The sequence below is a fragment of the Betta splendens genome, chromosome 24 (assembly GCF_900634795.4).
Source record: "Betta splendens chromosome 24, fBetSpl5.4, whole genome shotgun sequence".
NCBI lineage: Eukaryota > Metazoa > Chordata > Actinopteri > Anabantiformes > Osphronemidae > Betta > Betta splendens.
Genome location: NC_040901.2, coordinates 4,663,394 through 4,678,668, shown reverse-complemented (window position 1 = coordinate 4,678,668; position 15,275 = coordinate 4,663,394). Strand labels below are relative to the sequence as shown.

At 49.5% G+C, this 15,275-nt stretch overlaps 1 protein-coding gene across 2 annotated transcripts; it reads right to left on the bottom strand.

Moving 5' to 3' along the window:
* Positions 1 to 11,031: 11,031 nt before the first annotated feature.
* brms1lb (BRMS1 like transcriptional repressor b) lies at positions 11,032 to 15,115 on the bottom strand. 2 transcript variants are annotated; one of them, XM_029141078.3, is made up of 10 exons: positions 14,633 to 15,115; positions 14,331 to 14,421; positions 14,047 to 14,174; positions 13,887 to 13,966; positions 13,660 to 13,756; positions 13,472 to 13,561; positions 13,258 to 13,322; positions 13,132 to 13,171; positions 12,813 to 12,945; positions 11,032 to 12,690 (listed from the first exon to the last, which is right to left on the bottom strand). In XM_029141078.3, the coding sequence occupies exons 1-10, from the start codon at positions 14,766 to 14,768 to the stop codon at positions 12,573 to 12,575; spliced, it is 978 nt and encodes a 325-aa protein (XP_028996911.1). In that variant the 5' UTR covers positions 14,769 to 15,115; the 3' UTR covers positions 11,032 to 12,572. The 2 variants fall into 2 exon arrangements, with proteins under 2 accessions (XP_028996911.1, XP_028996912.1); XM_029141079.3 differs by having other exon boundaries at positions 12,813 to 12,942; positions 14,633 to 15,110.
* Between the last annotated feature and the right edge of the window lie 160 nt (positions 15,116 to 15,275).

The following is a 15,275-nucleotide window of genomic DNA, read 5'->3' as shown; positions in this document are numbered from 1 at the left end:
GGCCGGTCCTGCAGAGGCAATGCAGAGGCAATACGATGCAAATGCAACATAATGCAGTGGTGCCGGGGGAGGCGCTGCAGAGGAGGAGACGACGTCCAGGAGGAGGCCGCGGGGCGAAACGCACACCGGCACGAAATGAAAAATGTGCAACGGTAGCCGCGAAAGAAACCGAGAGCAGCGTCACATCACCTTCAGGCCCAGACAGATGTCTGCATACGTGTGGATCGGACTCGGATGGTACACCCCCCCGTTCATGACCCATGCGCACATGCACCCACTTTTCAATTATTCATCACCAATATACGCGGCGTCTGAGCAAAACACAAACAGCTCAAATGTACCTTGACCCAGTAGAAGTCATTAGCAGAGCGGAGCTGTGTGTGTGTGTGTGTGTGGGGGGGTGCTGGTTGAGGTAATGTAGACGCGGCGATCTACGCTGCAGATGCGGGCCGGGAGTAACGCAATTAACAGACGTAATCTCGTTTCGAGTCTCGTTAGGCGGCATCGGGTCTGAGTCAGAGTCGCCGCCGCCGAACAAGTCTGGAGAATGTTCCCCCCACATGCTAACGTGCTCCTTCTTGGATTTAATAATTCAATGAAGCTAAACATAAAACGGCCTGCGTCCTCTCAGCGCTGCCAGGAAGAATTCAATTAGCCACGCCGCATGTTGTGACAGCCTGCTTTATGCTTAGGTGCCGTATTTGCTGGTTGTGTTTGTGTAGCCCCTCGGCCCCGCTTTTCCCCGCGCTCGCAGAGGGAACCAGCCGACTCGGCCTTTTCTCCCCCGTCGCCGCGGGCCACGTTTTGTGCTGCGGGGGGGGGGCGAAAAAGGGAGAAACCTGCTGTCGAAGGGGAGCGGGGATACGCGGACGCAGGCCGCTGCATTTGCATTTCTGTATGTTGTATGTGAAAGGTGCCGACGGGCGACGGGGTGAGTCGGCCGGCGCCGGCTTATTCTGGACCGCACTGACTGACACAGTACCGGCTGTTAGCGGCCGAATAGCCTCGCGCTGAGACCTTTCCACACAATAGCATCGCCCTGCGCGAACATGTGTCCACCTCAGGTCTGAATGGAAAACGTGCAGGATGGAGCCTCCCGCAGTCAAGTTCACCAAAGTAATAATAAACAAAAATATAAACCCATTTAGAAGAACACAAAGGTACGGTGCAAATGAGCAAATGAGTTTGCGCATGCAGCCGAGGAGAGGCTGGAAAGCAGCACGTCCGCCCACGCGGAGACCTAGTCACCAGGTGGGCGGCTGGCAGCGCGCTCTGATTGGCCGGCCGAGGCCGCCTGTCCGCTGGAGAGGAAGCCGGCGCGGTCGAAAAGGAAGGTTTCCATCGACTCACCCCCCCCCCACCCTACGACGAACGCGACGGGGGCCCTTTTCGAAACAGGGATCTGCCTCGGTATAAATAGTCATAAATAGACACCGTCCTCCCTTTGATGAGCCTGCCCTAAGGATGTAACGCGATTGTAGAGGATATGGAGATACGTGAGTCATCGCCAGCTCGGGAGGCCCGTCGGTGCCGTGGAGCACGGGCGCGGCGACGCATTCATGTAAATCCAAGACGCTGAGGATAGGAGACAATCGCACAATGGGCAATTAAGACATTCACATCCGTTAGGCGGACAGGAAGTTATTCATCGGGCCTTTTTACAACTTAACTCATCAAACGCAGACTCCACGCTGATCTATGATCTGTGTCATCGTTGCAGCCTCAGCGCCTTGTACTGAGTCGCCCAGTCACTCCTTCATCATCTTCGTCTCCCTCTAATTACTGCCTGGCAAACTAATGAGGAGGATCCTTTCGTTAAATACAAACAGCAGCCTGGCCCTTAATTAGCAGCCTCTCCGGCTTGTTGTTGAGAAACACTCTTGCGGAGAGCTGAGCGTCTAATAAAGGCTCGGTCCTCAGCCTGACACCGAGACAAACGAAGCCGGCGCCGCCGAACATCAAAATGGTGGCGGGTGCTAATGAAACGCCGCGTGCGGGGATACGTTTGTGAAATATGAGTCAGAAGCCACTGTTACTGGCCACATGTTCACATCCCAGGGATTTAAACTAGAAAGCACCTCATGCAGCTGCTATGACTGCTGTGTTTGCAGCCATGTTTCCATTCACCTGTTTAAAAATCTTTTTTGGCACTGTTTTGGTCTCCACCATCTCCTAAAAACTGGGCTCTTTGCTAGTTAGCACTCTAATACAGGACTTGATCTTCTTCTGTAACTTTCCTTGACTAACACAAAACAGAGCTTAAAGCATTTAAACCTGCTTTGTAATAGTGCTGACAAGCCGGTATTTTGTCTTGAGGACACAGTGTAAGTGCACACAGGTCGGGCCCAGTGAAACCAGTCCATTGCTAATGGAGGGTCAAAGGCTAAATACACAGAGTCATGACTTATTTAAAAAGATCCCTTTATTCTACAACTGCTCCGGGGCCAGGCAGTGCACACCTTTCTTGTTCCTCCCATTTATCTCCATCCTTCCACCACAGGAGATGAGGATTTACTAAATGGGTATCGTGGGGAGGAAGGAAATGCACATTCTTCATACTGTAAATTCTCCGAGGCGACTTCAAATCCCCAAAACCCGAGGCGACGGCAGCGGCCCGCTAAAACTCGCCGCCGCCGGCGGAGGCGTCTTCAGTTTCGCTCGGGTGCACGGGTAGTGTTCACTGAAGGCCAGCCACAACAGTTCAGGTGCACTGGCTGACAAATGAGCCAAGGATCAATTGGCTGAGCAAGGGCGGCACCGAAAGCAATAGTTGAGGCTGCTGAACGGGCCGTTAATGAGACACTGGATTCCAAATAATAACGGAGTGTTTATGAGAGGTCACCTGAGACGCTTGATGAATAATAGATGGGCTGTAGCCTTGTGAGAGCAGGTAAACTCACCGGGCTATGATTAGCGCTCAGCTAAGCCAACATTTAGAGTTTACCCTCGAGAGAGGGGGCAATAAGTGAGAGGGGCAAATAAAGGCCAGCAGGCACAGGTCCAGGCCATAGCACAGAGTGGCACCGGTGTCACTGACACAGGTATAATAAGGTCCACTGTTGCGTGGCATGATGCTGGTCCTGATGTCCATCTTCCCGGGGACATTTTTCCAGTTTCTCCAATGGGATCAGGGTCAGACTGTCACTCAATTTTACACATACAAAAACTAGGGTCTCAGATCCAGATCAGAGTCCTTGGAAACCCTACGCTACTGCTGTCCCCTGAACACATCACAACATGGATATGGCAACGCCACTACAGCATATGCTCCATGAACCCAGAGAACCTGGTGCATGCTAGACTGGACCCGACGTCCTGCACCGATCTCGTTTGCACACACGAGCCGGTGTTTAGGTTTTTTTTTAAGTCAAAAACTCAAGTTTCAAACTTCTCACATTGGAGAAACTGGAACCAGCAAACATTTGGCATTTTTACCTCGGAGAAATATCAAAGTCAATACATTTCCTGCCAAAAAGAATCCAAGTACTACCCAAACGCATTCACACTCACATTCACACCTACTGGGGAACGTTGCTTCCAGTTCAGTTGTTTGTACTGTATTATTGTTGGACGCCAGAAGATTCCACACGACGAAGGGAGGACGAGCTCTGCAGAAACGACAACTGAAGCACAGCTGTAACACAACAGCGGACGAACTCACCGCTGCCGGCCACCGACCACGAGGACAGGTGTGCTAGTAATAACCTCAACAACTCTCAGCCGTACTCACATTATTATTATCATTATGCCACAATAGACCACAGTTCAAACCTTGTACAGTTATAATCGCCTCAGAAGCAGGCTCTAAAAAGCCCATTGTAATTATTTGGGCTTAAAAACGATTGGATGATGATGGATTCCATTAGTGGATCCCTCTCTCGTTTCTCCGCTCTGCCCTCTATTCATTTCACAATAAAAGCCCCCGTCCCTGTGCTCTTCCAACTGACAGATAAAGCGAACAGAGCGCTTCACAAACACATGAGCCTATTCACTTCCGCCTTCAACATGCATGTGGACGGATGGATGGCTCTTTGCTCGGAGGGCGCTCTGCCTTTATGTATGTTCCAGCCAGTGCGCAGTCTGTGGGGCTTAACACGCACCCCTGGGCACCGCTGACGCTCAATGGAGCCGGCGCATAAAGACAGCGCGTCCTCCGCCTGCGCTCCTTCTGAAGGGGTTACGTAAGGCCGGGGGACGGGTGCAGCTGGAGGTGAGAGCGGGGCCCGCTAGGCCGAGGGGGCGACGAGGGCCAGCGGGTCGGGAACGACCACGTGGGGGAGGGGCGACCACCTCGGGGCCGCGGTGGGCCGGGGCAAATGGAGGCGCCGCCGGACAGGAAGCGCTCCTTATTAATTCATACATGGAGAACTCCAGGGCTGGCGCTCAACACACTCACATGTGTGTATGTGTGTGTGTGTGTTTTAATGTCAGACACAGCTGAGGACAGGTGGATACGGAAATGATCAGGACTGCATCGGCGATTAGGCAGAGTCAACGGGTTCGAGGCTTTTACCAAAGACAAGAGGACCCGATGAATATTCATGTTGCCTTCACTTCTGGAGACGCAACAGAAATCCCCACTGTGTAAAAAAACACAGCCCATTGTGCCGTGGAGTGTGTGTGTGTGTGTGTGTGTGTGTGTGTGTGTGCGTGTGTGTGTGTGTGTGTGTCTGTGTGTGTGTGTGTGTGTGTGTGTGTCTGTGTGTGTGTGTGTGTGTGTGCGCCCTCCGTCTTCCTGTGACATCCCGCCCACCTACGCACATCCAAATGCCTTAAAAACGCTCCCACCGACGAACTGGCCGCCGCCCACGCGTGCTCGTCATTACGCAGTCTGGCCGGCGGACGCCAGGCTTCACGTGGACGCAGCTTCAACATATCCGGCGGTTTTAGAGGGGAGTGAAATCCAAATGTGTGTCAGCTGCTTCCCTTCGACATTATTAGCCCATCAACTACACGGCTGCTGGGATTGTGATGAGCTCGACCTTCTTCCCATTGATCGAGCGCGGCCGCGTTTCACACGGCGCTCCCCTCCCGCGTTCGTGACTCAGCGCTGCTCCTCGCGCCCTCGGACGGCTCGGCGCTGACGAGGGCCCTCGCGTTGCTGCCGGACCCGTGACCCCGTGACCCCCTGGCAGCGCTGCTCAGATACAGCTGTGCATCAGATGCACCAGGCAAACAGGCACAGGAGGCCACATTCTAGCAAGCTGAGCCCTGTCTATATGGTTAATTTGAATCACTATTATATATAACTAGCTTTTTCTGAAATATCAATTTGTCTAATGGAACAAGTAGAACAGTTTGAAGATTAATACCCACCTATTAAGTTGTTTAAAATGCTATGTTTAAACTATTAACATGATACAGTATGTTATGAAGTTGTGACTTTACAGTGGTTGATTCCAGCTGAGTTCGGCAGGTAAAGCAGCCATTAAACCAACAGGTTTCCCATTGAGATCCACTTCAGGTGAGTCGACGCTCGTGGCAGACTTCATGTCTTTTAACACTAGACTCACAAAGCAACCGACCTCTAGGCTTCAGGAGTTTCGCCGCTAAGGTTTCTCTCCAGGAACCGCGTACATAACTTAACACCTTATTCAAAAGCATTTCCTCGCATGAGCTACCTGTTATGATCCGGCGAAGGACAAGTGAGGCCAACACCAATGGAACCATGTGGGCGGTGTGATTCGGCGCCGCTGCGCTCCTTCACTGGAACCGCTCCGCACATCTGAAGACGAGCAGTGGAAGGTATTTAACTGAAGTCCAACGGGAAAAGCACTATGACCGCAGCCATTTGCATAAATTGTCTGAGGTAAGAGATGCACTCTAATAAACCGGTGCTCACCACTGTTACTGCATGTGTGTTTTCAGTACAGATCAGTACAGAACAGTAACACATACGCATACAGAACCCTATTTATTATGTCATGGCTTAACATCTTCTTCACATATCACTAACACATGCCCCCTCCAAAAGGAAAAATAAGTCACAGGCGTCATATGCTATTTGCTCAGTGGGTATTTGCAGTTCTGGCAGCAGAGCGTTATTAAAATTGGATCATCACCTGAATATTTCAAAATGTTAAACCTATCTATAGTAACTTGACGGGAACTCGGAGCGGACTGGACCTGTGATTTCATGACCTCGACGTCTCTCGGAGAAAATGAAAAATGTAAAAAAAAAAAAAGAAGCGACGGGATATTCAAATTCGCTGTCTGCTTTTTTATCATCACTTGTGTTTAAGTACTAAAAACAGCACAGGGGCTTGTAAAGAAACCTATTAGTTCATCTGTGAATGTGAAAACGTACAGAGGGACTGGGATTTCGCCGTTGAGGGGAATGAGAGAGAGGACGAGAGGCTTCAGCGCGCAGACGGTGATGTAACATTAAAGAGGCATTTGAGGAGGAGAGAACAACAGCGAGACAAAGGAGGCAGGGACTGTACTTTAAAATGTGGGGTCATTCCCTGATGGCTCTGAGATCCTGCCTCCCTCCCTCCCCCCCGCGCTCGGCCCAGCAGCGCGTTCACCTTTTAAACTCTCCCTCCTCGGTTGGAGCGAATTAAGGACGCCTCGGCGGCTCCCAATGCAGCGCCTCCCACGAGCCTCGAGTGTCGGCCTCCGTCTTCCAGAGCGTTCCTTCAAAGATGGCGACGCAATTAGCGGTTCAAATGCATTAAACTCGCACAGATCTCTCTGTTGTGTTGTTATACAGATCGGGGGCCACGGACCGAGCACATCACTCCTGCATCCGTTTACACTAGGTCCAAGGATTCAACCAACGCACCGTCCACGCATTGTCTACGCTGCTTTTCTGGGCTGCTGGAGGCGAATCCTTGTCTTCTGTCTTATCTGCATTCTATACATACTACGCATACGCAGACATGTGCACACAAGCAACGAACAACAGCGCATTTGTTCGGGAGGTCGCCCTCTAACAGCAAGGTTGGCCTCAAGAATCAAGAGTCAGCCTCAAGAATCAGTGTGAGTGTGAGGGTGAATGGGTGAATGAGAAGAAGTGTAAAGCGGGTTGGATCCCAGAAGGCTGTTTAAATGCGTTATGTTAATCTAACAACTTAACCTATGGAGAGTTGAAGGGTGGCTTAAGTTAACTTTAGACAGAACCTGATTGGCTGTTTCCACCCTTTGACAAGCTAAGGAGAATCCATATATATATATAAAATTTAAGCTAAGCTTTCTTGTGTGTGACAACGCAGGACCCCTCTGATGGCAAGAGTGCTGTATCTCCTTTGTCAGCACAGCTACATATCTGAAAGGCATACAGTGTGTGACATAACCTCACATCAAGCATGCACAATGCGAAAAAGCACCGTCAGGGATCTCAGACTGGAGACAAGGAGACAAAGGAGTGCGTTCAGTGATATTCTGCCGGGTAAAAGCCGCCCGAGGTGACAGTCCTTCGCATCCCGACTCGTGGTTCGTCTCAGACGTCGCCCGCGTCGCTCCACCTGCTCCGTCTGGGGGTTCGGGCCCGGCCACGCAGCCAGAGGGCGGGCTCATTAGGGCTGTGGCCCACCTCCAACCTGTCCCACACCCTCTGCAAACGCCGGGAGAAACACCAGGCTCCGTAACTCGTCAGAGGGCAGCGCTGAGGGTGTTTTTCAAGCCTCGATGCGAGCAGAGCCAGGTGGAGTGTGTGTGTGAGAGTGTGTGTGTGTGTGTGTGTGTGTGTGTGTGTGTGTGTGTGTGTGTGTGTGTGGCCTCTGAGGAGACGTTCTCACAAGCCCACAAGATGAACCGGAAGGCACCTGTCTGCGCGACGCGCTCCGTCAGCGGCGCGCGGCCAATTAGGGCCGCAGCCGAGCATCCGGCACAGACACGCGTCCGTCCAATGCGCTTCCAGGGGAGACGCGCGCTTTAAAAGGGAGGCCTGTGGTGCATTGGAATGCGGGAGCTTCGCCCGGACTAACCAGCCACTCTGCTCCCTTATCCCGTCGCCGATAGCGCTCGGCCATTTGACTACATTTCCATACTGAGCACGAGGGCCCGAGCCTGCCAGCGCCGCGTCTGTTTATCTCTTTGGGGAGATGACGCCCGACCTGATACCGTCTTCATGTCCCATCATAGCAACAGCCGTGCCACTGGCTGGCGGAGCCCATCGGAGCACTAACACTCACGCGGGCGTGTTTGTCTTGAGAACACACACCCACACACAACACAACGCCGCTGTCTGCTGCCGCCGGGCCACAGTGGCTCCTGGGGCTGGTTTGCATATCAGACCTGACATAATAAGGAGATACTGTATGGAGTCTGAGGGCGGTGGGTGTGGAGGTGGAAGGTGATACTGACACCTCGTCTGGTCAGCTAAACAAGCACGCGCACACACACACGCACGCACGCACGCACGCACGCACGCACGCACGCACGCACGCACGCACGCACGCACGCACGCACGCACACACACACACAGGTTTACTTTTTTTTCCTGGCAGTTATCTCTGTATTTGCATGCCAGTAAGTGTACTAACTAGGATTCCTGGGTATACGTGTAGTACTCCAAGGGACTAGGGTGCACCTATTTGTCTTAGCAGTAATTAAGCTAAGCTAAAGGCTTCACCATAAATGAAATGCAATCGGATGAGGTACTGTAAAGCATCAGGACAGATTTCGTTTCATTATGAGTGATCGACCCCCCACGCTCCTCTTGATGCCGTACATCAACACATAACTTCTATTCAAATGAATGAGAAGCGATGCGTTGCAGCACTGTCCCAACATGGCGCCTTATGGTCGGGTCATGCACAGCTACAGCCGTGATGCTAACAGGCAGACGAGGCCAGCCTGACATTCTGCGCCTTCCTCCCCATCGCCGCCAAAGTCCATCCTCAACATGTGCCTTTGGTGTCAGAAGACAAGATTCAAGAGGAGGCCTCAAGTGGAGCGTTGAGCCAGTTGTGTTCACCTGTAACAACACCGAGCTCAGTCCGAGACGTAATTAATCCCATTCTGAATCCCTGAAAAACTACAGGGTTCAAACGCTAAGTAGCTTTTGTTCTCAGACATCGAGCAACGAGATCCGTTTCCAAAGAAAGATGATGTTTGTACATCACACTGTTCATGTTGATTCCAAATGCTCATCTTCTAGGACCTTTAGGTTACTGTACAAAGCCTTCCACATGCACCAACCCTGCCATTAGCAGAGGGAAACGGCTCATGAGGTGGTGGGCGCGACTAGTTTGTAGTGTTTAGTCACTGGGATCGGGGGAAAGCAGCTGATTCGCAGTAACAAGGCACCATCGAGTGGACAGATCTCACAGCACAGTCAGCCTCCTGCTGTAGCTGGCTGAAGTCCAGGACGCCATTATTGGGGTTCGTTTGTATAGACTCTCAAGCTCCTGACTCCACGTCCCTGTCCTTCCCTCATGTGAGGAGCTGATGGGTCTCTTGATACTAAATTCTTGCTGTTGGCGTTTGATATGTAAAGCGATTCTGAAACAGCATCTACTCAGATGAACTTTTTGTGACCTGCTGTCAATTTTCCATCTCACGACGACAAACCTACCTATTTACCAAAACATTATAAATGTCACCAAGCAGGCGTTGTTTTCTCGAATCTGACATTTTTCTCCACGAGGCATTTGTCATCTTGTGCAAGAAAAGTTTGGTTATGCTTTAAATTCCCCCTAAAAGTGAATCACGTAACATCTTTGCTTCACAAAACACGTCCGGTAACGTGAAACATTCATATGAAAGTGGAATAAAATTTGCAGTCTTTAGTCTTTTAAATGTTACTTTTATATTTACTCACACACAAAAAAATAAATAAAATACAATTCAGACAAACAAACTAAAGTAAATCATAGGGAGCGTCCACTGACTCCCTCTCTGTTTCTTCGATGATCAGCAACAACAGGGAACCGTCTACACACAGGCTGTTTATGCAGGCACAAACGATGAATGATGAAAGAGTGTCATTCTCCTGAAAACGTACACACACACACACAACACGGGGGGCAGGGGCATAAGTAATTTAGCAGAGTGTGACACTTTCACGGTCTAATTAGCCCCAGTGTTGCAGTAAACACGGCCCAATGACCCTCCAGTTCCAGTTACTCATTAAGTATAAATGGGTCTGAAGACGGCCTGACTCGTCACAACGGTGACTCCCCCAGAACCGTCCAGAACGTCATGACTCGACATCATGCACACAGCTGGGCAGTAAACAAGCTGGGCGTCCAGATGAGGAGGCGGCTCTGGGGAAAGGATGCCCGTAGCGCAGACACACAGGCAGACAGACCGCCGCCACCTTGGGCCTGTGCTGGGGATTTACCTTTCTCTCCATTTCTGTTGTGGTAGCAGTCATGGCCAGGCAGGAGCGATCAAATTGTGCACGACCCCCCATCAGCTGGAAGGCTTCAGCAGCAGGGTGTCCCAGATTCACAGACCACCTCTGTCCTCCCATCCAGTCCAGAGGCTCCTCGCTCCTCATTGCGAAGCACTACTGACACCTGGTGGACACCTCCTTTAAACCTCATGGCGCTCAGCTTGTGTGGCTGCCGAAATAATTATTTTGACCACCTGGTTTGATTATAGACATTTATCTCCATGAAGATTTCACCCATTTAGACATTCAAATGTATTAATCTAAATATGTGCTACTTACATTCAACTATCCCCAAAACATCTATCAAACGTAGAACATGAATGAAAATAAGTGGTACAGGAGGACACACTCAATCAATACGCGTGTGTGGTGACAATCTAGTAAGTGGTCCTCTGGCAGAAATAAGTGACCCAAAGACTGAACAGCGCAGCGAAGCAAAAGGCCGTTATCAGGCAGGACCAGCTCAGCATTTCTCCCAACAATCAGCCACTTTTCCTGTCACAGAGAGGAGCAGTCAGGGTTCAGTGAACCCCTGGGGTGACTTTGCTTTGAGCACCGTCAGGGCCTTCCTGTCTCGGAACACAGAGGCATTACCTAAGATTTTATTAGGGCATGTTGGGTCAAATGCCGCCGGACAGTCGGGCTCCGTTCCAGGACGCGGGAGTGGAAACAGGATTTGATTCAGACGCTTGGTTTTCATATGAATCGTTTATGTGCAGGTTGTTGTGTTCAAATGATCCAAACAAGAGCTTTATTCAGCCGTACATGTGTTAGCACGTCATTCTCCTATCCTTGGCCTCTAATGTGGAAATAATTCATAAAACTGTTAAAATGAAGCAGGTAAAAACAAACACGAGGCTTCACAGACATGTTTCAGGAGCAATAAAACAACGGTGCAAGCTGCGCTCTTTACAATACTGTTGGCAAGTACTACTTTGAAATGAGGTTGATGCTGAAAGTACATTAAAAAAAAGAGCTTTAAAGTCAAACACAGCTGAATCCTGTCTCCATATCTCAGACTGCACACCCAACATCTGTCAACCTTGCTCATCCTTTGTACTGGTAATAGGCGACTGCTGAGGGACATTTCTACTGACAGCAAAGGAAAAGACAAAGGGGAAAAGAGAAAGAGAAATGACAGAGAGGGATACAAAGACGAGGGAAGGGGACGGGGAACAGGTGACGCTTTTGATTTTGCCAGAGATGTAATAGTGACACTGCAGGGCTTAATTACTGATGTGAAACAGTACAACAAAGCGAATAAAGAATAAAAGAAGCACAAACTTTGTTGGTTTCTACTGTAAAAAGAAATGCATATTTCAACCGGCTGCATTCCCCATAAACATTATGAGCCGAAGGGCTGAGCTAATACTCACCACCTTCATTGAAGAGATTTGCAGATCTTCACTTCTATTCATCTCAAGTATACACAGAAAATGTTCTACGTGGGTTAGACCTCATGTCTAACTGCACATGTAAGGGAAAAATATATGAATGAGTTTAAAGTCAAATGCTAGGCACTGTCAGACGTATGGCAACACGACAGGGGACCGAGGAGAGAACCACAGTGATGTAAACACAAAACATATGGTCACCTCACATTACTGCATGTTCAGGATTGAGTTTTTCGCCACACGTTTGGTTTCACTTGAGCATGAGTCTAAAAAATGACGTGCTGGAAAAACTGCACCACAAAACACCGGGAGATTTGATAGAATGCTCCCGAATGGTCTGTATTGGAACTAAATCAAACGTTTTCTCGCGCAGGGTTCCCTGGAGATTAATAGGCTCTATGGAGCATGAAATTCAAGTCTCATCATGGCATCCTCACCTGGATCAGGGTTGTGACCTTCAGTCCTCGTGGTGATAACACAGTGCAGAGTAAGGCTTTGCTGCACTGATGCTTTTGATTAGACCCCCACCCGCCCCGTCTCAGAAAGGCACGCGACTGAGCTCCACCTGTTCACAGTTCACTACTGCTCTGCTTTTGTTCTCTCCTCGTCTTTAGCAGCACTTTACGTTGATCTCCGTTCCAGAGAAAATGACACTTTGTGACGTTGTCGATAATACTAGCATGCGTATATGCATTTACAGAAACGATCATCTCCTTAGACTAGACGTGTCACATGATTCTTTTGAAGTAACTGTGTGTTGGGTAGTGTACATATGCAAAGCTTGTAGAAAGATACAACATGATAAGAAGAGATGGTGGTGTCTGCATGGTTGTATCTTATGAGTGCTTGATAGTGCATTTGCCTTTCTGCAGCTGGGAGACATAGAGCTTTGACTTGGTGCCGTCCAGTCGTTTGTAGCACACCTCATCGTTGCTGATGGTGGTTATAATGGCACTGCATCACACAAAGACAAAAAGTCTTAGGACCTTGAAGCCATGCATAATAACAGACATATTACCCCCACCCTCACACACACACACACACACACACACACACACACACACACACACACACACCTAGTTGGGTAGTCATCCTTCCTGTTGATACAGATGGTCTGTCCCCTGCAGTACCACTGGTTGTCATAGAAAAGTCGACCGTCCTCGGAGCGGGCCACGTGGTGATGTCTGTCAGGCTTGGTTGCGGGGGCTGCTGGGAGAGATGGAGAAATACTGAGCGAGCCAGGCAATCGAACACACGCGCCATTAAAAAAGGGTGAAGGCACCGTTTACATTCAAATTGACTTTGAGAAAAATGTATCAAATTAACTGCTTTGTGACCACGTGCGGATCACGGCACTCCGTCAGGCTTTAATTGATTATGAGGCAAGAGTCTTACCATCCACCTTCACCCTGTGTGGCCCCAGTGACGCCATCGCCTGTGGGGGGGGGGATAAAAGGCATAAATAAGAAGCTCATCACAAGTCCAACCACACATCTACTCGCTCCATTTTTAAAATAATACCTTTCTTATTGCGGTCCAGTCTTCAAGAATATCCAGATCTTGTAGCATATAAACAATATAAGGCCGTAAGGAAAAGGTTAGGGAAAGCTACGCTGAAGAGTGACAGGACACATCTGTTTTAGGCATCATTAAGCTAAAGTGCTGCAGTAGAATATAGTGCCGATGACGAAGGGGAGCAATAAGACAAGGACACGACCAGGAGGAAAAAGGATATCAGAAACAACAACAGGCTTCTTCTTCTTGACAGGGCAAAATGGGTCTTTCTTCTTGTTTTTCCGTGCATGCAGTCCGTCATTCCACAGCTCTGAAAAAGCCAAGAGGACAGATGGGAGGGAGGGGAGATACCGGGCTGCTGCGTCACTTCCTCCGTTGTGATACTTTCCGTAATCCTTTTGTTGGTACCTGAGGTGATGTCGATGCTATGCCTGTCCTCTTCCAGTCTTCTTATTTTCTCCTCCAGTTCACTTTGCACAGTGTCAAACAGCAGCAACTTCTCACTCTGTCGCACAGTAAGAAGAGCAAAGACCAAGATTCGAATCTACACAAACTTTGCACAAGTGCATAGAGTGGCTGCATTTACAGCATCAAGGAGGAAACCGTAGCTTCTGACTCGTGTGTGAAGCTCTCACCTCCCAGTGTTGGCAGGCAGCCTGAATCTCACACTCATACTTGTTTTTTACAGACTCCAGACACAGCTCCCTATAGATGCCTGCAGCAAACAGAGACAGCAAATCAATTACAGCGGAACAAAGGCTTTTCACATAAATTTTGTGGACAGCATTGTCTCACCAGCTACTTTGGTCCTGATCTGCATGTTCTCCTGCAGGTTGGCCAAAGGTTCCAAATATTCCTGAGCACAGCCAGCCATGACTTCCTGCAGCTTGATGTCCACCTGGCTCAGGCGCTCCTTATACAACCTATGGAGCAGGAAAAGAGAGACAAGGGAGGCCACTAATTAGAGCTTTTCCCAAATTCACCAGACACTGAGCCTGAACACGTTTGAACTTGAACCTCTCCCCAGTTTCCAGGACACTGTAATCTGAGACCAGGCGTGGGCTCAGAGTGTTACGTACTGTTCCTTTAAATCCGTGAACTGCTTCTCCAGGGTGGTCATCTCATCCAGACACTCCATCCTCCTCCTCTCACAGTCCTCATCGTCCATCTCTGTTCGCAAGAACACATGTCACGTTCGACATTAAATGCGTTTCATTGCAACCAACGTCATCCTCCCTGTACTGCACTTCTCTATACTACACGGTCTTCACTCGTCAAAACTAATTTCCCCCACAGTCGCATTTCTCGTTGAATAATAATTGTCTTGAAACGTGTGCGCGCTTGTGTGTGCGAGTTGCTGCTCAAGGCCTATTTTTCCTACCCGAGCTGTCTCCATCTTCAGATACGGACGAGCTAACGGTGTCATCCTCGTCTGTGCTGCTGCCGTCCTGCTCGTGAAAATCCACCTCCATGTCTTCGTGGTTGCTGTCCTTCTTGTCCCGGGAGTGAACCGGCATTGCCCCCGCACAGACGCGTCGGGCTTGACGGGGCGGCGGGCCTGTGCGGCAACGTAACCGCGAGTAAAGAGGTAAAATGTAGCTCAGACGGCTAACCGGCTAGCTAACCCTCATCTAGACAGCTGGAAACGCAAACATGGCTACCGTCGACCAATCACAAGAGGCTTTACTGCGTTTGTCCAATCAGATGTTGGTATGAGGTAACAATTACGGTGAGACTACTTTCGGGATTTGTAGTTTTACCTGATATGCGGTTACAGTGTCGTATACCTCAAATATCTTTTTGACGTGTATGATAAGCGCATTTATTTACTTGACGTTGTGAATTATACGTGTATGTATGTGTTTTGTTAGAGCGCGCTTATATAGAGACTAGCTGCTATACATTCTGAGTTATGCCTAATTAAGGCTCTCTTAAATGTATATTTCAGTTGCCAGGTTGTTCCCTAATCAAGTAATTTGTTTTTGCAACACTGTAATGCATTTATAGGTAGATAAGATACAACA

Excerpts from the sequence above, each read along its gene's own strand:
- brms1lb (XM_029141078.3), bottom strand. The coding sequence starts at position 14,768 with ATGCCGGTTCACTCCCGGGACAAGAAGGACAGCAACCACGAAGACATG. Across the intron at positions 13,757-13,886 it reads CTGCCTGCCAACACTGGGAG|AGTGAGAAGTTGCTGCTGTT; the intron begins GTGAGAGCTTCA and ends ACTGTGCGACAG. Across the intron at positions 13,172-13,257 it reads ACTGGACCGCAATAAGAAAG|GCGATGGCGTCACTGGGGCC; the intron begins GTATTATTTTAA and ends CCCCCCCCACAG.